This window comes from Cololabis saira, chromosome 22 (genome assembly GCF_033807715.1).
Source record: "Cololabis saira isolate AMF1-May2022 chromosome 22, fColSai1.1, whole genome shotgun sequence".
Lineage (NCBI taxonomy): Eukaryota > Metazoa > Chordata > Actinopteri > Beloniformes > Belonidae > Cololabis > Cololabis saira.
Genome location: NC_084608.1, coordinates 20,011,629 through 20,035,000, shown reverse-complemented (window position 1 = coordinate 20,035,000; position 23,372 = coordinate 20,011,629). Strand labels below are relative to the sequence as shown.

At 41.8% G+C, this 23,372-nt stretch overlaps 1 protein-coding gene across 15 annotated transcripts in view; it reads left to right on the top strand.

Moving 5' to 3' along the window:
- The window catches only part of si:ch211-285f17.1 (sickle tail protein homolog), a 147,292-nt gene that overhangs the window by 79,504 nt on the left and 44,416 nt on the right, over nt 1-23,372 (top strand). For 10 of the 15 annotated variants that reach the window (XM_061713449.1, XM_061713451.1, XM_061713448.1 and 7 more), the window contains exon 2: nt 6,327-6,613. In XM_061713449.1, coding sequence (XP_061569433.1) covers nt 6,327-6,613 — 287 coding nt within the window. Of the gene's footprint in view, nt 1-3,982; nt 4,086-6,326; nt 6,614-10,961; nt 11,129-20,486; nt 20,631-20,731; nt 20,804-23,372 lie in introns of those variants that run through there. The other 5 variants (XM_061713454.1, XM_061713453.1, XM_061713456.1 and 2 more) reach the window with 3 other exon arrangements.

Genomic DNA, 23,372 nt, shown 5'->3' with positions numbered 1-23,372 from the left:
GTAAAGAGCCTGGAGTCAGGTGGTTTAAGTCTGACTCAACAGGGAGGACTGGGAGAAGAACAAAGGTTCTTTAAGCGCACCATGCAGAGGAGTCGGAAAAAACGTCCATGTTGTTAGTCTTGAGTCTGAAAATCACTTTCTTTCTTTCTTTGGATTAAGGAAGACTTTTTTTGGTTTACAGGGGTGAGAAAATGCTAAAAACAGAAGTGGCAATGTCACGACAGTATCAACCATTGATGTTATGGACTTAAGAAGCTTCAGGTTTAGTGTTTAGACCCACTTTAGAGCCCTAAGTGGCCATATTTACAGTACCTGAGAGGTTAGCGAAGTGCAACCACAGACTGTAAAAATTAGTGGACAAACAATCATTTGCAGTGGAATATACAGTTTCAGATGTTGATTCTGTGGCAAAATCAGTTATGACCACTGCGCCAACCCTGGGTTAGTACACACCGCTGAATACCGCCGTACCGCAGCTCCAGATGTTTATTTATGCAGTGAAATCCAACATTTCCTCCCCTGACAAAAGCTGTTCATCCATGACAATGAACGCTACTATTTTTTTTTTGTTTGTTTTTCTTTATTCATCATTGCTCTGGTTTCTGTCCTCTTTTGGTGCATTTCTAGTATTCTTGGAAAAGCAAAATCCAGCGTTGACCACTGCCATTCTCTTTTCCCTTTGAATGAATAAACATAGGGATTTTTCACAGGAAGGCTCCTAAAATAAGGTTGGAAGAGTTTGACAATTAATCAGAGCAACTATGACTTAAACCAATTAAAACAAGCTCCAGGAGGGCATTGCCCGGTCTATCCCACCGGCAAATGTAAAATAACTTCATGAATCAAAACACAGCGCATCTGTCTGGCTCACTGGTGAATGAACAAAATGATCATTCCCCAAAGGCTCTTTGGCAGCCCGTTAATCCAGTCACACCTCCAGAACTAGATCTGGGAGCACTAGTATCTATTATTTTATCTAATATCTATTTAATCATGGAGTAGTTCTTTTTAAATGACTCCCAGTGTTGGTAGTCTGTGAGAGAGATGGACTCTTATAGAACCCCAGGGTTGTTTTTTATTTTTGGATCGAGCAGCTATGCAATATTTAATCATTAGTGATATTTCTGACGATCAATGTGGTGGACAAAGTGATCAAACATGTAATTGACACCTGTGTGACTGGTATGATTTACAAATCTTAAGTTGTCACAATTACTTGGCCCAAGAAGAGTGACATAATTATTACAGTTTCAAGAAGGGTTCACTGAAATACTCTGATAATCTGACTGCAATGGATATTACTGATGTAATAAAAGCTTAATTTATTCCTATCGTGTTTGAAAAGATCATTTGTATACTCAGCTCTACTACGTACCATCTGATATTCTGACTCAGATAAACAAAAACCTCTGCCGTAGTCAAGAGAGAGCAGCACTTTTATGTGTGTCACTATTCATGGCTTGCGGTTATTGCCATGTGAGCACATTTTATTACACACAGCAGGGCTTTGTGTCTGTGATTGTGGAGGGGGGGGGGTTCTGCACACTGATGTGTTCCTCCATAAGAAAGTGACAGTCAGAAAGCCTGCAGACAGCAGGAGGCCCTGCTCCTCGTCAGACACGGTGTTCACAAGCAAGTGCTGCATGTTGTCTTTCAGCTGAGAAGCCTATCATTTACTCAACTCTGGCAGCTGTGATCTGGGCAGAAGAGCATTCTTGAGTCCACTGGAGCGTGACATAAATTCACTCGCAGATTCCTTACGACACCTTAAATGAAAGAGGCTTTTCTTTTTTTCCTTCTTCTGGTCTGGACTGTGGACGGAGGAAAGTGCAGCAGGGCAGGTCGCCCGGGCCGCAGGATGCAATTGTCGGTTTGAAGGAGTTACTCTGATTACAGGTTTGGTTTGGGGAAAGGCTGACCTGTTCGACCGTTGGGATGATGTATGCGTCATTGTTGGGACGAAGGAATTTTGACACATCAACACTGACATATCCGCTACTGCTCTCAAATCATATCAAAAAGTCTTGGACTTAACCATGTTACTCATTATTTAACCCCAGTGCTCACAAACCTATGGATAAAACGGAGATTCGGCATGTGTTCAATATTACAATATTTCCTAAACATTATTTAACCCCAGTGCTCACAAACATTTAGATAAAACGGAGATTCGGCATGTGATTCCTCCTGTTAATGACTGAAGGGTACTGTAGGTACAGTAGGGCTGTTCGATTTTGCCCAAAAATAAAATCTCGATTTTTTTTCTCTCAAAATCCGATTTTCGATTACGATTACGATTATTTTGTGAATTGACAAAAGGCAAAGAAATTATTTCAAATATGCTGTTTTTTTATTGAACATTTGCCCCATTGGGCTTTAAGTGCAAACTTTGCTCTTATTAAACCAAAAATGAATGAATAAAGTGCAAAACTCTGTAAAATAAGTTGAAAAAAAGTTTTAAAAAATATAATAAAATATAAAGTTTTATCTCTGAAAAAAAAAATCAGCAAATCAGCACTTGCAAACATACAGTAAGTTATATTTCCAATTAAATAAAACAGGACATTTTCTAATTAAACTAAACTGGATCTTTGCATGCTAAATAATAATGCAACCCATGAAGGAGGTAGAGGTGTGTAATGTCAGTCATTACATTTGATATTCACATTTGCAAGTTTTTTGCAAGGAACACGAGCCGGTCTAGCGCATCTGGCTTGAGGGATACCCGGTGGCATGTTCCAACGCCCCCTCCTACACTAAAGAGCCTCTCCCATGGGGCACTTGTCGCAGGTATTGAGAGGTATTTCCATCAATCATTAATATGGTATCAATCATTAATATGTGTGCAGACAAGGTAAAAAAAAAAAAAATGAAAAATCGATTTTACGATTTTCACGTTTTAACATCGTTCGAATTACATAATCGCGATTACGATTTAAAATCGATTAATCGAACAGCCCTAAGGTACAGGCAAAAAAAATGTTTTTAATTGGAAGTAAACAATATTAGATTTAAGAATAACCTAAAATACAGTGTGAACAACGCCAACATGGCATCATCATCACACAGTATAACTTTTGTCCTGGCATTTTTCTGCCCACTGTGGGCAAGAGTCTGTGTCTTTCTTCTGATCATGCGAGTGGGTGAAAGAGGCAGACCAGTCTCCATATGTTGGACATTACATGTCAGCTGCTGCATTGTGTTTGTTCGTGCACTCACCCCACCAGTTTCAATTACACGGCCCACAAACCCGCCCATTGATCCCCTCACGTTTCTCTTTGAACGCGCGTCAATTTCAGCCTTCTTCCTCTACATTTAGATCGGGTCACTTTCATCAGCAGCTGGGGAAAAAAAAAATACACCCCTCTCAATAAAGTCCAGGCGAGCAGGCAAGCTTTTTCTCAGTGTCGAGAATTACAGAGTGGTTGGTGGTGCGTTTCCTTATTCTGTCTTGTTGGTCAGATAACTGGATCACGCATTAACTGGCTGCCGAGAGCAGTTTGGAAGTAGGTTATGACACATTTGGATGCATACTAGCATCTGGTGGGCCCCTCAGCGGAGACGCAGGGCTAAACAAGAGACAGCTTGCAGACAAAGTTTTGATAAAGAACAGATTAGGACTATTTGAGACAGTGTGTGTACGTACGCGACAGGCAACTTGACACCTGCTATTGGTTTTAGGAGAGGAGTGTTTTCTGGTTTGCGTCTTCTTTAATGATGCCAGATTCTGGCTCTGCTTCTGTCACATATCCATTCATTGAGCGGTCGCTCAGCAGCAGCCGAGCGTTTCAGCCCGAGGGCGAGGGTCTAGTCGCTCAGTGTCCTGGAATGCGGTTGACTTTCTAAATCCCCACCAGTCTATCCTTGGGGCAGCGGGGCAGGGCCTATCTCAGGCCCCCTTTTTTATTTTTTTTCTTCCACGTGAGCTACGTCTGGAATCTCTAAGCAAGCAGTTAGCCGAGCCTCTCAGCCTGGCTCTTCCACCGGTGCTGAGTACGAGTGTGTGTGTGTGTGTGTGTGTGTTTTTCAAAGAGCAATGGAAGAAGAAATTGCAGAAGAAGACAAAGATTGCACACTAGGGGAAGGTAATAAGCTTTCTGACATGCCACCCACAAATGAGTTCACTTCCTACAGAGGTTTGAGTGTGTTCTGTCTGCTGAGAGTAATTTGGTTAGCAGTGGGGAAACTGTGTTTGGGAGTTAAAAATAGGATTGGCAGTTCATGAGACATGCTGTGACTCTGAATTTGAGTAGGGTGAGGGGTTTGGGATGATGACGCACCGCGACTTAATATTTCTCAGAGCGATACCTGCTTTTGGTGTCAGCTCATCAAAGTGAGAGACAATTGTGAAAGGAAAATGCACGAGAAGGATGTAATGTAGTGGATGGCACATGAAAACAAATTGTAGCTACTAAGCTGAGTTTACTTATTGCAGGAGCTCAATCTGCAAAGTTATCTCTCCGTCAGTCCCAAAATGTCTTTGAAGGGAAGATAAGAAATTCCTTTTTCATCTGTGGTACACAGTGTGCTTTCAAGCTTTCAAAGAGAAGATGGAAAAGAGGAGAAAAGACAAAAGCTGTGTTAAAAAAACCCACAAAAGAGGCAAATCACTGAAAATTGTCCTCCTTCAACAGTTGAAGAGCTGAATTCTCTAAGAGGTCCTCTATTTTCTACCATTACCTTGTAGAGTAGGACATTAGAGCTCTCCATACCTGGCAACAAAAGAACATGCACCTTTTGCTTCTTTTTCGTACACTCTAGCAGCCTTTATTCTTCCTTTCCTTTTCCATCCTCTCTTTTCTCATCTTTCAATTGAATCTCATGTAGCTTTCTCATTTATCTGCAGTTATGGCGTTCCAGTTTATGAATGACTTCAAGAAAACACAATTTTTCTTTGAAAATATATCTTCAGATGTCTTTTTTTGGTGGGGGGGGCATCTTTTGGTGAGCATTTCTCAGATTTTGCAGGGTTCTGTGACATCGCAGTATGAGATCACAGCAGAATTATCCAGCCTCGTCATCCTCATCTTCACACAGTTTCATATCACGCTGCACTTGCTGTAGCTATGAAGTCGGAACCACTAATCTGAAACATTGGTTTCAAAAGCGAAACTGTTAAAAAGTAAACTTTTGTTCTTATACATGTGGTATTTTGACCAAAACATGACACAGAGATGTCATTAAGTATCCAGGAAATTGTGTATACCTTTGGAAAAAAAGACATATCGCATAACAAGTCTCCTTTAAGGTAACCTTGAGCTCAAAAATTGATAATTTAAGCTGTGGATAATTTAAGCTTGTCTTTTTAATCAGTTTTTTTTATATATAGTTTTACACATAAGTGTTACAATAAAAGAAGTACGGTACATTAAATGGAAAATAGTTTGCACTTTTCCTTTTTTTCCAAATGATCAATCTCAAATGATATTTACCTGATATAAGATCTGCATTCTTGTCAAAAATTAGATGTACAGTACAACATGTAAAAACATAATGACATGTATTGGAAATTGTTAGTATTTGAACAAGAAAACGTTCAACCCAATAATACCATCACTTTATGAATTTTGTTGACCAATGCTTCATTGGCAGTTCCTGTCGTGTTCAATGTTTTTAGGATTTCTTTCACATCGTTTTTTTCAAATAGCTCCACAGCTCTTCAATTGGAAGTCATTCCTCGACTTTTCATGTCTTCCTTTTGATTTGGTTCGGGGTGATTTTGTTGGTATATCGAGGATAATTGTAATAAGATTGACTCGTTGGTCCTCGTGGCAGTAAAGCTCCCCTGAGTCATAGCTGGGTACGAAGCACTTCTCTTTAAAATCTGCGCCAAACACGTCTGCCATCACTGAGGTCAAAGAACTTCATATTTACGGTAACTCATTTGCCCAGATCACATTATTTTAAAATGCCAACATTTACCGTAATGTTCTTTGGTTTTTTTTGGACAGCAAAGGCTTTTTCCTGGCTTACTTCTCGTGCGGATTCTTTCAGATTGTAAATACTGAACTTTGACACCAACCACTGGCAGAGGTACCAGCAAATCCCCTGAAATATCAGGGCTGTTGGAAACTTCTTTTTGTATCAAAGGATTGTGTTTATTTGGGCCTTCATTCTTCAGATGACTTTATTTACATTAGATTTATGTATTTTAAATAATGTATGCCCTTCAATTGCTTCAACACATTTTTATGAATTTTGCAATTTTTATAGTTTGCTTTCTAAATATGTCCAAGAACAGTTTTTACGGTGTATATTTTCCTTTTCTCATCGCTTTGACTGGATTGCATTGAATGTGAACAATTTGTGTCTTTCTGCTCCCGCAGAGCAAAGCAAGAGCAACTTGAAGGTTACCTGCCCAGAAGACGCCGAGCACGTGAGCCGCAGACAGGCCTCCCCAAATGGAACGGGTTCATCAAGAGGGGAAGCCAAAGGCAGTCGCACCGTCCCCCGGAGACACACATTAGGAGGGGCCCGCAGCTCCCGAGACATCCTGGCTATGCAGCCTTCAGAGATGGACAAGAAGAGGGAGGCCTTCCTGGAGCACCTGAAGCAGAAATACCCCCACCACGCCTCCGCCATCATGGGCCACCAGGAGAGGCTCAGGGAGCAGGTCAGTTCCTTCAGGAACACCAGCAAGTGCAGTGTTGGTTTGTTTTTTCTTGTTGATTTCTTTATTTTCAAGGTATTATTGTGACTCTGGAGACGCTGATTTAACTCGAAGATATGAATAACATGAGTTTGTGGTTGCTCGTGGTGACAGCCTAGATATAAACACAATTTATACAATTCTATTCAAACATCCTTTACAAAAAATCTGGCTTTGGTAATCCATATTTTTTCTTGTCTTAACTTTGTTTCCTGCTGAACGGCCAGTGGTCGCAGAAGATTTTGATGCATAATCATGATCTTAAACAAGCTTCGTACCGGGATTATTTACTCGCAAAAGTAAGGTCATCTGTGAAAATTTCAGGTGACCTTTTGGAAGAAATAGAAATCTGTCAGATTTCAATTAACAGAAAGTAAGTCATTACAGTTGTATTTTACTTACATTTCTTATATTTTAGAGTAAAATGTTACCTTACTTTTATTTACCATCAAGAAAATAATGCACATTAAAGTTACAAGTTACTTGTGAGAATAAATCGTAGCACTGGCTCTGTGGAGAAGACATTTTTTAAAGAAGTCGAGCAATTTTCCTGTAAAAATACCAAAACTTCAGAGTTCTGCCCCTTTTAAATCCATGATACGCTATTTCTGTATTGTGTTTGTTCCATCCATTGGTCCATCCATCCATCCATCCATCCATCCATCCATCCATCCATCCATCCATCCATCCATCCATCCATCCATCCATCCATCCATCCATCCATCTTCTTCTGTTAACGGGGCGGGTTGTGGGGGGCAGTAGGCAGTAGCCTAAGCAAGGAAGCCCAGACTTCCATCTACCGGCCACCTGGTCCAGCTCCTCTGATGCTTTCCCAGACCAGCCATAGTCCCTCCAGCATGTCCTGGGTCTGTCCCGGGGTCTCCTCCCAGTGGGACATGCCCAGGAGACTTCACAGCCGCCTGATGTCCCCCCTCTATGCAGAGGAGCAGCAGCTCTACTCTGAGCCCCTTCCAGGTGATCAAGCTCCTCACCGTCTCTAAGGGAGAGCCCAGGCACCTTGCGGAGGAAACTCATTTCGGCCACTCGTATAGACAAGTTTTACGGGCCAAGACCTGGGCGCTGCCATTACTCTACACAAATGCATTTCATTTCCGCCGGAAGTGGTTTGCGCAGCGTCTACCGGTGTAAACACAGCGGCGTGGATGCTAGCCTAAAGCAAAGACTTACTGCTCGTGAGCTTTTAATGTTGACAACTATGTCATTGCAATGGGAACATGGTTCTACTGCTTTGACTGGAGATGCCGCCTCTCCCCCGAATTCAGTGCAGAACTGGGAGGAGAACATGACAACATCGCCCAGCATAACGTCACACACACAATCATCATGTTAGTGTATGAAACTTCTTCATAATGAACAGTATTGTCAGCTTCATAGCTAAAGTTGCTAAACTTACCCTCAGATTCAAGTCTGCGTTTGTTTCTCTGGGGGGAGGCAGTGGTCCGCCGGGTGAGTTTACGCCTCTTTGGCTGGGGAGAGCGATTGTAACCCAACGACAACTTAGGGAAAGGATTATCCTTTGTTGTTTTTTTGTCAACAAAGTGATGTGAACAGACAAAAATGTTGCGGGGTGTTTTTTTTAGATTCAACGCCTTCAGCCAGGTCCTTGATTCCGAGTCGGTATCAGGCTTGCGAAAAAAAGTAAACAACGGAGCGCATGGACATTGCCTCTTCGTAGCTGGTTTGTGGTCGCAGCACTCTCTATCTGACCACTCGTTCAGGTGCTTTCTCCAGTTCTTACAACCAACCACCGCACACGTCCTTCCCAAACCACTTTTCTTCTTTGAAATATCCATGTAGTTGCTATATCCTCTTTGTCAGTGCTATGTCGGCACTCGGCACAACGCCAGCAATACAGAACTAGTCCGCCAGAACGGAAGTGGATTGCATCGACGGGAGGACTTAAGGAAGTATCAATCAATCAATCAATCAAATTTTATTTATATAGCACCTTTCATCCAGGTACATGAAATACAAGGTGCTTTGACATAGTAGAGCGGAAACGGCTCAAAAACTTGTCTACACAAGATCTCGTACTTCCATTGAACTACTCACAGCGTGTGACCATAGATGAGAGTAGGAACGTAGATCGTCTGGTAAATCAAGAGCTCGGCGCCTGCATCACTGCGGATGTCCCACCGAGCCGACTATAAATGTCTCGCTCCCTTCTTCCCTCATTCGTGAACCCACAGTTGTTTGTTTCAAAGTTTATTTAGACGGGACAATGCATATTAATGTACACTACATTAAGCAGTGTAAATACACCGGGTTTAGCAGAATTGCTAGTTTCCATCCGCAGTCCCCACAAAAGTTACTTGAACTCCTCCACTTGGGGCAGTATCTGATTCCTGACCCAGAGAGGAGACTCCACCCTTTTTATGATCATGATACACCCTGCTAGAACCAGAACGGGTGCTGGAGTTTCACCTGGAACTGATGCACTTGGAAGTCTGTAAAACATTAGAAACAATTTGAACCTGTTATTTCAAGGAAAAATTGCTTTAAAGGCCAGTGTTTCATTTATTTAATGGTAACCAAACTTAAAAAAAGACAAAAAGAAAAGTGAACATCTTCAAAAATTCTAAACTGATTCAAAAGCAAATTTATTCACAGATTATTTGAATTTCTTTTGGTCAGATTTAGTAGAAAGCAGGATAAACGTTTAAACATAGCCATGAGCTATAAAATTTGACGTCTGCATCCACACCCAGGTTTCCTCCACAGACTGCATAAAGCCAAGATATATCACTGCCACTAGACTTTGTTGATAACTGAAGTGGAAACCACTAAATAAGCTACCAACATGAAAATGATCGTCATTAACTCAATTCATGTATTTTAAATCTCACAAAAGGGATTGTGAATGTCCTTTAAATCCTTCAAAAGGTTGCATTATCTCATTGAATTGAGGCATATTCACAAAAATGTCTAAACAGTCAAACGTAATAACAAATTAGGAATGCAACAATCTGATTTGTTTCAGTCTCGATGGCTGGTAACTCAGTTTTGATCAAAAGCCAATACCAATCCGATGCCATTGTTGAAGTAATGAGCTGGTTGAAGAGCAGAAATGCACCAGATAAAATGCTAAAGTAAAATGTAACAAAATAACACAGATATAAACGCAGCAAACTGTGACCTTGAGACGAGAGTTGATATGCAGTTTAAGTCACTCAGTGTGCAACATCTTGTAAATTCATGATACAAACACTGATTAACATGAAAAGTAAAAATGATGTAGACATATCTAAGTTTATGATCTAGGTTTATGATTTTGATAATGACTGTGAAGTGCTTTTTTTATGTCCTGTCCTAGAACCAGGAATCTATTTATTTTTTGTATAAAGTACCACAAAAGTGCACTTCGTTCCTCATTTTTGCTGCAGGTTATATGTGAGCTGCGTCCTATAAATCTGTCTGTCATGTTTTCCCTCCCACAGCTGCAGTGAAACTGTGAATTATGAAGGAGTGGAGAGCTTGCAAACCACAGACTCTTGAATTGGCCATACTCGTTTTTTTTTGTCTTTTTTAATCACCCTAATTTGAGCTGCTTATAGCTTCAGGCAAGTTCTGATATTCTAGGTGACAAAGTGAAGTATAACACATCGTGTATGCAGTATTTCCCCCAGTGTTGTGTTGGGGGCTTGCAGAGGTTATAAAGTCTCGTTGGCTATCAGCTTCCTGTCAGTGGGGAGAACAACACAAAAGGGAGTCTGAACTTTGACTCACCTGGTCATTGTCTGTTTGTTTGCGCCGGGTCATGGGAGACAAAAGGGGAGAGCAAACCGGCTTTTGTAGCCAAAACAATTGAGGTAATGGGGATGCTGGCACCAAGCCATGAGGGAGCTCCAGGCGATGGTTAAGGCACTGTGCAGTAGGGATATTGTGGGTAATTTTTCAGACAAGTGCACTGGTTTCCCACATGAAAGGACGCTTTCTTTCACAGGCAAGGTGTGCACTGATCGTGAACTCTGCAGATTTGCTTATGCGGCTTGGATGATGGTAGATGATCAACTGGTTTTGGTGCTCTCGGTTAAATACTTTGACTTTGTGTCACCGCTGATTCAAACACTGATAAATACTATTTATATAGGTATTTAGACTGCACATAAGAGGTGTTACACCCACAGGAAGAGGAGAGGAGAGGTTTTGGTGTGAGGTTTAAGTGGTCAGACAGGTATGATCAGCCACGGGCTGGGGTGGAGTCTGAGTTGCCATAGTGACTCGTGATGTCACTGCTGGAAGGGGGTTCAGTTTTCGTGTAGGTGCCTGTTGGAGAGCAGACCAGAGCTGCGTGTGTGTGCAGGAGCAGGAGCGCTTTTCTCAGCACGCTCTGCAGCTGCTGGCCCAACATTATTATGAGACATGGCTGTGTGGACGTGAAGGAATAAAATCAAACTTTTTTTGTTTGGAATATATGAGTCCAGCAGGCAGGAGGAAACCTGGTCAGAAGCAACAACGGTAGGACACGTATTAAAGATCTATTACACAGACAGCAAGTGCGTTAAAAACATTACTGTGCGTCATTGTGAGTTGCAGCGCGCCGATGCATGTGCTGTTGCGCTTTTGAAAGAGTGAAACAGGACACACTCCCTGAAGTTTTTTTCCTTTTTGTTCCCCCCTCTTTCTTTCTACTCTGCAGCAGTCGCCAGCACACCGTCAGGTGCTGGGAACTTCCAAGGAGCGAGTACAAATACGCGCACGATATGCAATGTTTTTGACGCAGCTGAGTTTAGACGCCCTCAGGTCTGGAAGTCAGATTTAAGCAGTTTTAAGGAGCGAGAACTTCTGTGGTGATAAATACAAAGTAGTTTTAATCTTTGGAGATCGTGGTAGAGGGGTTATGTGTGTATCTTGCACGACAGGGATGGTGCGGGTAAAGTTCCGACGGTACAGGGTCGTGGTTGAGGATGTAGGCGGTTAAGGCTGATTTATGGTTCCGCGTTAAATCGACGCAGAGCCTACGCGTAGTGTACGCGTACCCTACGCCGTAATCTCTACGTTGGTGTAACGCAGAACCATAAATCAGTCTTTACGCGGCGGCTGCTGTTCCTGCGCGATTCCTGCAGACGCGTTCAACTGGAAATAAGGAGCTTATAACCCAAACTTCCTCTGAGTCTCTGAAATATTTGTTTTGTTACTGCTATGCGTTTGACTGGGACTTAGAAATGATTGGATGGGGCAGTTGCTACATTTTTCTGACTGGTGGTATGCAATTAAACGACCATTTATTAATTTATTCATGGACCTAAGCGGGTTTGATCGTCCATAACATATTCAGGATTGATTATTTTTCCCTCATTCATTCGTGAGATTTTCTTTAGAGACTGGTGAACGACAGAAAGAGATGAGTAGAAGATACATTATCTTGTTAAATTATGGATCTGAAGCAGTTTATAGGATTGAGCACTGTGCAGAAGTCTAAAGCACCTCCAGTCTTGTTGTTTTCTCAAAGTTTTCACCACGCAGATTTATTTTTCAATAGAAAAAAACACATAATAAGGAAGGTAGACATCCAACTACCCATCACCAGCAATACTGGATGAAGAACTGGCATTGGGGGAAAAAAACCGACACAAATCTTTTAAGCTCAATATAATAAACACACAAAATCACTCTAAAGTCACCATTTAGTGTGCCTCAGCTACATATTTTCTTTATTTGTTTGTTAAAAAGGCTGGAAAATAAATAGGGATGATAATAAAATGTTGATGAAACAACAATATGTGTCTGGCCATTCCAGGTTCAAATATATTTGGGGTTTAAAGCCCTTGTAGGCTTCTAAAATGTACCATCTGATGTTGTTTTTTTTATTGGTTTATAGGCCTCTCTTAAAAATCTAGGTCCTGCGGATTTCTGCTGTTGACTTACTCATGACCTACTCAGATGTAAATCATGAATTCTGAGTGATGTTGTCTCCTGAATTTATTATAGCAAGGAAGAAAATACAAGATGCTGTCAAAAAGTAGACTGGTGACAGCATGAATTTCTGTTTGGTGAAGTCAGTGTTGAGATTTGGGGGGGGGAGGCACTAAATTTAAATCAGGGTGTCAGGATGTATGCAGTCATAAGTGTTGACAGAAGTAGCAGAGAATAAAAGTAGAGCAATAATGACATGCTTATTAAAGCGTGATCCATGTGGTGTCCTGGGTAGGTGTGATTATTTAGCTTCAAAAGAAGAAAAAAGTATGAAAAAATAAGTAGTCTTTGCTCACAGTGGCATTGGTGTGAAATACTGTATATTTCAAATAGTGTGTGAGAGGCAAAGTGTGGCTGTGGTTCCCACACAGAGGTAAAGATGCTTCCTATACAGGAAAAGCAGCATCGGTGGCCGTGCATTCCTCAGAGGTGAGGAAGAAGCATCTCCTTAGGTTACAAAGTTACAAAGGCAGAGATTTATCAAGGTCAAACGGAGGTTGGAAAGATAATATCACTAGTGGCTGAAAAGCGGACGACCACACTGTGATCTGAATGCCCACGTAGATGCTCACACACATGAGACGACTGACTCAGACTGTATAAGACGCTATTCTTCCTTCTCCTTCTGCGATCCTTAAACCCACAACAAAAGCAGGCGGTTTAATTTCCCCAACGCTCTTCATCATGCCTCCAAAGTCTTGGATCCCACTCAAGGGAGATGAGATAACGTCCCACTGGCCTTCCCGCCACCATGCACTCACCCTTGTCTTTCTTTCTCTCTCTCACACTGCCTAGGGGCTACGACTAGGACAAACTGCACTGCTTGACCGATCACAAATACACACACATAGTCTGAATTCCCTCCTTCCGCCCGTGTGTCAGTTTGTGTGTGTGTGATGAGCTGTGACTGGGTTTCTCCACGGACGGAGCGGCCATGTTAGGGCTGCTGTCTGCAGCTGTGGGGACCCGGCTGACAAAGTGACAGACAGGCCCGTCACACACAAACGCCCATAATTGATTGGTCGGTGTAAGTGCAGATGGTCGTAACATTTGTATCAAGACAGGATCATCCGGGTAGTTTCCTTTACACTAAAAAGAATCAACCACCAGGATGGTTTATTCAAAAATATATCCTCATGATAAAGAGTATAATCAGTGCTGGAGAGTAGTGTCATCATCAGTATTGGCATAACTTCCAAGGCACATTCAGTGTGCCTTTGAAGTCTGAAGTCATTTTTTTTACATTTATTTTTCCACATTCAGTCCAAGAAAATGTCTACCTCCAGATGTGCGTTCAGGTTTTTCTTCAACGGCACTTGTTCAGTTCTATTCAATTTGATTTAAATGGAGTCTATTACAAGACAAATTGTCTCTCTCCAGGTGCTTTACAGAGACGCAGGGGACGACCATGAGCGAGTGAACACTGATGTAGTCCATTAAACTAGACACAGCAGAGCTAAGAAACATTCACGGTTATTCTGACCAATGCTTGATCCAATCAGGAATTACAAAGGAAGTGCTGGATGAAGGATAAAATGCAGAAGTTGTTAGTAAAAAAAAACATTTTACATTTTATGGGCAGTTTTTTTTTTTGTCTACGATGATTAGAAAGTGTACGTTTCCAGTCACAGATGAACACATCAGTGCAGTATTTAAGTTTTTAATGAAGATAAGGATCATTTTGTAAGTATGGATTTGATGTGTCCATCTGTCCATATGATGCTGACATATATAATATATATAAATATATATATGATATATAAAATCAACTCACACAGCATGAGGAGGTGACATGAGACTGAAAATAATGGTGTCTGATGGTAATAATAATGATAATGCTAATAGCAGAGTCCGCATGGAAAGACGGACAGGAGGGATGAAGGAGGCCAAGCAGAGTTCTCACAAGAGTACATAAAAATAAAGAATTTAGGCTGTGTGATGCAGAAAAGCATTTTGGAGAAGGATTGTAGAAAAACACAGACAAACGTTCATCAAAATGCATCCCCCACTCCAAAAAAGTTTGGTTAAAATTTAAATACAAATAGAATGCAATGATTTGCAAATCTCATAAAGTTATATTGTGTAACCAAATAGAACAAAAACAACATAGCAGGTGGAAAATTGGACATTTTGTCTTGAATCTTGAATTTTATGGCAGCAAGATATCTCATAAACGTTGGAACAGGGTGAAGATTACCATTCTGTAGCATCCCCTGTTCGTTTAACATCTGTAAACATCTGGGCAGTGAGGAGACCAGTTGCTGGAGTTTTAGGAGAGCAATGTTGTTCCATTCTTGTCTGATGCAGGGTTAGTTTCTCAACAGTCCTGGACCTTCCCTGCTGTACTTCTCTTTTCTTGATGCGTCAAATGTTTCCTATTGTTGGAAAGTGTGGACTGCAGGCAGGCCAGTTCAGCACCCAGACTCCTCTCCTGCAAAGCCTGGCTGGCCTTTGCAGGATTTGGTCTGCTGCATCTGTGGACTGACAGACACTGATCTCCAGAAGTGTTCCCAAGTCCATTCTGGGATTTTCCGTTATTGAACATGTATTTGTTGCTTTGGCAGCGTCTCCATGCCCCTTAGACCTGGATCTGAATTGACTTCCAGTAAAATTGGATGAACGTGATGTCAGTTTAACAGATGCACCTTTTTAAAATCAGATTGTCTTAGATTTTGCTGTGGTCAGCAGGAAAAAAGTTTAACAACAAGTAAAAGAGCCGGAAAAATGTTGTTCATGGGGGAAGGGGGCTTTTTTTCTTTCTTTTTTTCTTTGGCTTTACAAGATTTGGTCTGTCTCCTGCATACTCTTCTCTGTTGGGTGCTGGCTCTGCCACACTCATGCTCCTTGATAGCTCTGGCTTTGAGTGCGCTTCTGCTTATTGCAAGAGATCTGAACATGATCAGAGAAAAGAGGACGAGAACCGGGGTCGGTCTCGGGAGAGATGTATCCTTACTTTTAACTGTAATATATCTTCAAGGGGGAAGATTGGTTAATATCCACTTTTGGCTCAGTGTGCTAGGACAGCAGCTGCCAGGATCTCACAAGAGCACACATTCAGGTTGTTACACGCTGTAACTTTTATAACCGAAAGGTGTATTTTCTCACCTTTTTTTTGGGCTGCTCATGCTGCACCTCGTATCCACAACAATCAAATACTGTTCTATGAGGTTTGCAGCAAAAACATTGTTGTTTTTATCATTCAGTTTTTGCAAAAACAAGTGAGTGCTGTTTTTGATGAGGAGCCTCTCGTAGTTCCTCTCAGAGGTACAAACGAGAAGCTCGAGGTTAATGACGGGCATGCGTTGACCTGTCACTTAGGGGGTCAGGTTTCCTTGAGTTTTAAGGGTGCAGCACCCCAACCGAGAGGACAAGTGCTCCATAGACGGCGCCACGGTTGTGTCTAATCCCGAGTGTGGTTGGGGGTGGGGGTGTTAAGCCGCTCTGACAGAAGGCCCTGATGGACCTGCCACTGATAACTGCTGATAATGAGTCAAGCCAGACTGAATTTTACACTCTGTCTCAAAAGCAACGCCAGAGCATTAATCAGAGCGGCTAATCAGGTCTGAGCTCTTTCCAATGCCCAGTCCTGCAGCAAAGCAGAGCTTTATTACTGCTGCTGTCTTGCGTTAGGTGAAGTTATTAGCTAGGTAGTGGTTATGAGGGTCTTAAAAACGTCTTCACAGAGACTGGGGGGACATTTTTGACCTCACGCCCTTACATTCCTGTGTTCACGATCAAGTCTGTTTGTCGATAAAGCAGCTCCAGCCTGAGAAGCCTCGCGTATAGATTTTCTCTGACTTATTTTGACAGCTTACCCCCCGCTCTTTCAAAAGCACTAATCAGCTCCACAACAGCAGTACAGGACAAGCCAAACAGGTGATTCAGTTGTTACAGAAAACTCCCACAAATGAGGTTTCTAATTATCAGCTCTCAAAAGCATTTCTGGAATAATGATCTCTCTCTGTTTTACTGGATAAGACACCTCGCTGACTAAAGCATGGGGTCAGATTTTCTTTAGAAGCGCACATGTATACGTATTCAGACGTGTGCATCCATCACGGTATGAAGTAATGACAGAAAGATTATGGAAGTCGTCTTGAACAGCTGCCGCTAATGAACAGCTTTATATCAGCAAGAGGCAGAGCTGCAAAACACCAGCTGATGCTAATCTTTCATAACTTGCTCCAAAACAATATACTGTACACTTCATGTGGAAAAATTAGTGTTTACACAAACCGCGGACTGTATTTATGAAATCAATTTGATTGTCAATTACAGATTGAACCACTAGCTTTTTGGCGGCAGCTCGCTGGATTTACCTGTGGGGTTCGTTCGTCTCATATTTGATTTATGATTTGACACAAGTAAGAGCTTCTTGGCATCGCTCCTTCCCCCTCTTGGCACCTAACCTCCTATTTGTCCAGTGCTGTCAGTTGGCGCACGTCAGCTGGACTATGAGTGGATTTAAAGGAAACATAAATGCAACATGTCATTCATGTTTATAGTTAAACGTTGTCTTGATTTAATTTTTTGCAAACCTCTGCCTCATTCTGTTAGACCTTGGGAGTGTTTATATATTCATTATTGATTATTGATATTTTGACAAGGATTTAACAAACCACTCGATGATATCATGTTTGGGGCTGTGTTCAGTTATACTACACATTTCCTGTCTGTCACATCTGTCATCAGTAAAACAGATATGATGAAACATTTAACAAGGTTTTTAAAATTAGATTAGATTTAGATTAGATTAGATTAGATCTTTATTAGTCATTGTTATATAACAACGAAATTAAAACTGCCATCAGTCAGTGCTAAAAAACAAACAGATAGATACTATCGTATACAAAACACTTTCACACAATGCAAAATAAAACAAATAACTGATTAAAACCAATAAATAATTAAAAATAGCCTACACATGCACACAATCCCTCATATCAGGTACAGGTGTTTTTGAGTAGATGGAGTTTTGTTACAGCTGTAGGATAAAAACGGTCTCTAAAACGGGTTGTTCTTGTTTTTATTGCTCTGTACCGTAAGAGTGTTAGTAGTTGTGTTTAAATATTTACTCCTAAAGTGTTACCTAGTGATGTTATTAATAGATCATAAATGAATCATGACCGTTAACTATGAAGTGGCATATTCTGTTACTGGGGAGAGATGAGGGAGATAAGACTGGAAAAGAGCATCCTCAAACTCAACATCGTACTTCTCTAAGACCTCAGCAACAAACGCTCTGAGCTTGAAGAACATCAAACTAATGGTTGTCAAGACAAACAAAGAACAGACAGACGGGGTTACTTTGATATTTTTAGTCAGATGATATGACCAACTTGGTCAAATGGGAAAAAAACAACTATTTCTGATATTTGAGGTGGTTTAAAACTACTAAAAGTTATATTAATTTAAACCATAAAGACATATTTTAAACCAGAATTCTGACTGCTTGTAATTATGTTGTCATATTTGGGCAAAAGCCCCAAGAACTAAGCGAGAGCTACATTTCTACCTGTTTTCCACGTCCTTTACCATGCACGTCTTTGCATGCAGGCCAACATCTGGACTCCAGCTCGAGCCGGCGGTATGAGCCTCACTTCAAAAGAAAAAGCAAAGGTGGAGGTGCACCGGGATGATTTTACTGCTGACAGGACCGGCTCTAAGCATCTGGCTCGCGCCCGATTTTGATCCTCTGTGCTTTGTTTCCAGTCGAGCCCTCTCGGTGGAGATAAAGGCGTGGAGCATGCATGTTAAGTTCAAGGTTAAATGACTTTCCTTTGTAGATGTCTGAAGTACATTTTCAATTATTGGAGCAAGGATTCAGATGTAGATGATGGATAACACCTGGAATAGTGTTCATCTGGAGCGTATAAGAATCTGCAACGAATAACGGGTGTACCGCAGTTGTCGCACGATCTGCCTCCACTTTGGTTTGTGTTTCACATAAACAAGTTTTCACACGTTCTACTAACCAAAGCATTGCATTGCATTGTATTTAGGTGACAGTTTAACGCTTTGCAGTTGTTGTTAACACAGTCAGCCATGAGGCTGCAGAGGTGATGTAGCACCGCGAGTTTCAATGTTTGCTATTGTTTATTGATGGGAAGATTTGGAGTTTCACGAGTCACTGCATATTGTTGATTAAATCATGTAGATCTGACAAGTCGGGGCCTGGCTGTGTGTGTCCATTTATGGCACAGCATTGAGGTACAACATAAGGCACTTGGGGCAGAAGTGGATGATGGACACGGTGTGGTAACATCGGGGTGTGAAAGACAAAGAAGTGGATGGTAATGTGCATGACCAAATATGGGTCTGTCAGGTTTAAGGAAAACTTCAGCTTGTTACTGATTATCTACCTCTTCTCTACAAGCACAGACAGGCTGAGAAACTTCCCCTCGGGAGTGTGAGTGTAATATATTTTGGCCTCAGTGGAGCTGAATGGTCTTTACTGAGCTGCTACGTAGGTATGAAAAGCAAAGTTATTATCAGTGTTAGCTTCACGGAGAGCTCTTCACAAAGTACTGTGAAGGAAAAAATAATTTCTTTTTGTAGGGCATGAAAAGGTGAGGTAAAAAGGAAAGAAACACGTTGTTTGGGTTTAGCAGTACTTGAATTGGCCTCCCTTGTTCATATTGTGAGTTTATGTTTGTAACTTGAAATTATGTAGAGGATACTGGACTCTCCGTTCCTCAGAAGAGAAGAAAGGCATCTTTGTCTTGTTGTCCACAGACTCAGAGCTACACACACACACACACACACACACACACACACACACGGATACACACACACACACACGGATACACACACACGGGGAGGCTCAAATTAGACCTGCAAGGTCCGTCATTGTGCCCCGGCGCTCCTCAGAGACAGCCTGACGCATATGCAGACATGGTCAGTAGATACTGTACCTTCAATGTGAACACAACTTGGCTCACGTTTTGTTTGAGTATGAAAGAATCTTCTGTATAAGTGAGCAAATCCAGCTTTTATTGTACTATTCTGGGAAGCCTCGTATGTTCTCACGGCTCATATTAAAGAGCAAGTCTGTACACATCGAGCCTCTGTAGATGTCAGCAAATAGTTTGCATGTATTTGTTTGGTGAGAAAGATAGTGAGCGGGTGAGAAGGGGATAAGGAGAAGGGGTGCGTGCACTCTTATAGATGTGTGCAAAACCATTGCATGCATGGCTTGTGCATGATCAGTCAGTTTTAGTGTACGTCTGGACCTGTTGTCTTACGTAACAGCTTGGCTTTTGTGCAGGGCTGGAGCTCCAACATGACTTCATGTACACAGCAAATTGTTCTTGTAATGATTCTGACATTTATTAGAATAGGATTGGAAATATTTCATGTAGCGTGAGTGTGTGTGTGGGCCGTGGGACACGGGCCAGCTGAGTATTTCATATTTCTACCACAGGTTCCCAGGATCCCTTAGAGGAGAGAAGAGTCTTATCTCCTCGGGTGCACAAGTGTCATCTGTGTGCCATCAGGGAAAACTTCAGGGCCTCAGGAGGCTGAGGCTGGACATAGGGATTAGTGATAAATATACACTTTATACAGTATATATATGTGTGTATAATATATATATATATATTATAGCCATGTAGGGAAACTGTATGGAGTTAAAAGCAGATACAGGTATCAAGATTGTCTACTTAAATAGTCAAAACATTAGAAATATTCAGGGATTTGAGCAGATGTTCCTCATTCTCTGTCACAATCTCAGTCTCACACAGAGTTGTGCAAATAAAAAAAGTGTGCACACACAAACGGCGAGTTTCCCCACATCTCCGCCTGGTGTGAATGGTGCGCGCTTGTATTGTTGCTGCTGGGTCGTTAGGGATGTGGGGGCGGTTGGCTCGTGCATCCGCTGTGGGGCAGAGCAGAACGAGAGCGGAGCGGGACAGGGCAGTTGTGCAGAACAAGTGCTTCAAGGTCCGAAATAACAGGAGGAAAAGACCCCGTTTCCTCTAGACCGAGGAGTTTTCCAGTTTCACATGGTAGTCACTGGTGCGAGACTGAAAACCTTTCAAGAATGGTAAATAGTGCATTTGTGTATTTTTGAAGGTTTCTAACATGTTTGGTGCTTAAATTGCTTTTAACGCTGGATCGTATCTCACATGTTTATTTCTTGCACAGGAAGAAAATAACTCAGCTTTTCAATACGACATGGCAGGACCAGTCTCCGATACAGCTAATGGGTCCACAAAGGTGACTTTTGTAACCTTGTTGATTCTGATAAGGGGTGATGTCTGCTGGTGATAACCCCGTATCTATGCAAAAGTGAAACATTGATTAAACAGTGTTGCTGAGCAGTTTAAAATATCACTTGCAAAGTAGCATGGTTCAATTGCATGGTCTAATTGGAATTTACTTTTTTTCTGTACTTTATCTGCAATTAGAATACTTTATTAATTAATAGCACCTCTCAATATTGCTAACATGTGTATTTCTGGCATGGTCCTTCATTATCGACTTTTTGATAGTGGGACTTCAGCACCAAGCTTCCTGCTCATTGGCAGTTTTCATTGTAGTTTCCATGAAGTCATCTAAATTAACACGCCAATTACAAACAAACCCATCTGCGAAAGGTCATCTGGGGATTGTGACGACAGGATTAGAGGAGGAATGCACCAGAGGAGGGAGCAGGAGAGGGATGTGGTGGCATTGAATGGGAATGGATGACTGGGGGATTTTGGTATAATGTCATTTTGGCCGTGGTGGACAAAGGGTGACGGTCTGTCCACAGACGGGATACAGGCCGGTTGATTGAGAGGGGCTTTATGCTGCTGGATGAGGAGAAATGCAGTGACACTCAGTTTTAGACTCATGTGCCTGCTTGTTTTTTTTGTTGTTTCTTTAAAGGAAAAATATTCTTTCATATTTTAAAAATTTGGCAGTTTCCCAAGGTCTTAATGAAATGTCTGTGATGTGTTTTTGGTGAAAATGTCACAAGGATTAAAGTAAAAAAACAAAGAAAACAAGACCTTTTTCAACCATGTCTTCTAAGCTCATAGACTGTATAAGAAGAACTGGATAACTGGATAAAGGAATGCGGGGGGGGGGGGGGGGGGTCCGTGTATCTTTTGGTCATTGGATTTTTCCGTCATGAGTGGGAATCAAAAAACAAAAAACGATTGGTTTATTTGATTTTCCTTTTAAAACAAAAAACAAATATTGAATACACTGCATTTTTTCTTTTTCTGTGTTAATATGATTTAACAAAGATTCAAAATACGCTTTTATTTTCGTTTTCTATTTCATATAAGAAAAATGAAATCCCTAGTCAACAGGAAGGAAAAAACGAACCAAAAACAACCGTTTATTCATATTCGTGCACCGGAAGCTGGCATTTACAACCGAATGAACTTAGTTCTGGATATTTAACAGGCATTCCTGTGACAATTCTCTTCAGGGGAAGTTTGATTTTAATATTTTATTGGTCGGGTTTACGTGACTCGGAAATGGCTCTGTATGCTGCAGTTCGGGTAACCATGGCAACCATAGCGGCGCTGAAACAACAGATTAAGGATTATTTTTTAAAGATTGATTAAGGACTTGTTCCACAGCGGTTTGACGCACAATGACATTTCCTGCACGTTGCAGCAGATGTGTCTCCTGCAATGCTCAGAAATGAGCGTCAGAAGATTCTGTGCTCGGCATCATCTGAGGAGAAAAAGGCTACGCAGAGCTGGAGAGCGCTTTGATTCAATCTATTTATGAGGTTTTTATTCAGATGTCCACAGTATATTGCAAATATACACACTGCATGCGACGCGAGCGAGAGTCAGCGTCAAAAACAGTTCCATTGCTTTATTTTTTATTGCACTGTCTACACTGGTTGCGAGCGACGCGGCGCCGTTTTGAGCTGGACTTTTGTCACGCGCCCTGCTTCTATTTTCTTCCCGTCGCTCGCGTTGAAAGCCGGTTGAAAGTTGAAAAAAAAGTGTAAAGCGCTGTAGGAAACAGTCATTTCAATACAAGAACTTCAATAAAGTGGCAGCTGCTGGAGGGAGATCGCCAGGCTGGAAGGTTCTGATAAGATAATAAGATATAATAAGAATCTTATCTTAATCTTATTAGGGCTTAATTTGTCCCGGATCCTGCCGGATTGATCGTGTCCTCTGCTTTTTCCCCACATCCCAGTAATGATCTGACATGCTGACATGTTTGCACCGCACGCCGGTCACTCCAGCTGTTCGCTGTTTGATTGCGTAATCACACGCCGTTATTAATTGTTCGGTTTTTTCCCCACTTATTCCACCGAATAATAAGCTTGTTTTCTGTTTAGAAAGTACAAACGTAGGGAGATTACAAGTAATCACCCATCTTTTACTTGTCCCTTTACTCTTTTAGGAGTCTGCTAATGTTAGGAGTTTCTTTCAGGAGCGCACGGGCGGGTGAATAAAGGCTGATTTATGGTTCCACGTAAAATCGACGGCGTAGCCTACAGCGTAGGGTACGCAGCGACGCGCACCGTTCGGTGACCGCGCCGCGTACCCTACGCTGTAAGGTCTGCGTTGGTGTAACGCGGAACCATAAATCAGCCTTCTAAAAGGCGAGTCTCAGCTGTCAATCAAAAGAACGTGGTAGAACGTGGGGCCGATAACGCGTTCAGAGCGGGTCCGATGCCACGCATTGCGGCGCGACAGTCGGACGCTCGCATGCAGTTAGGAGAGTTGGGAGCCGTAGCCTAATTTTTGTTGACAGCTTTGTACTGAACACTGATCACCCCGATCACGTTTGCAGTGTACACGTTTAAAACCCATTAAGCATGTCG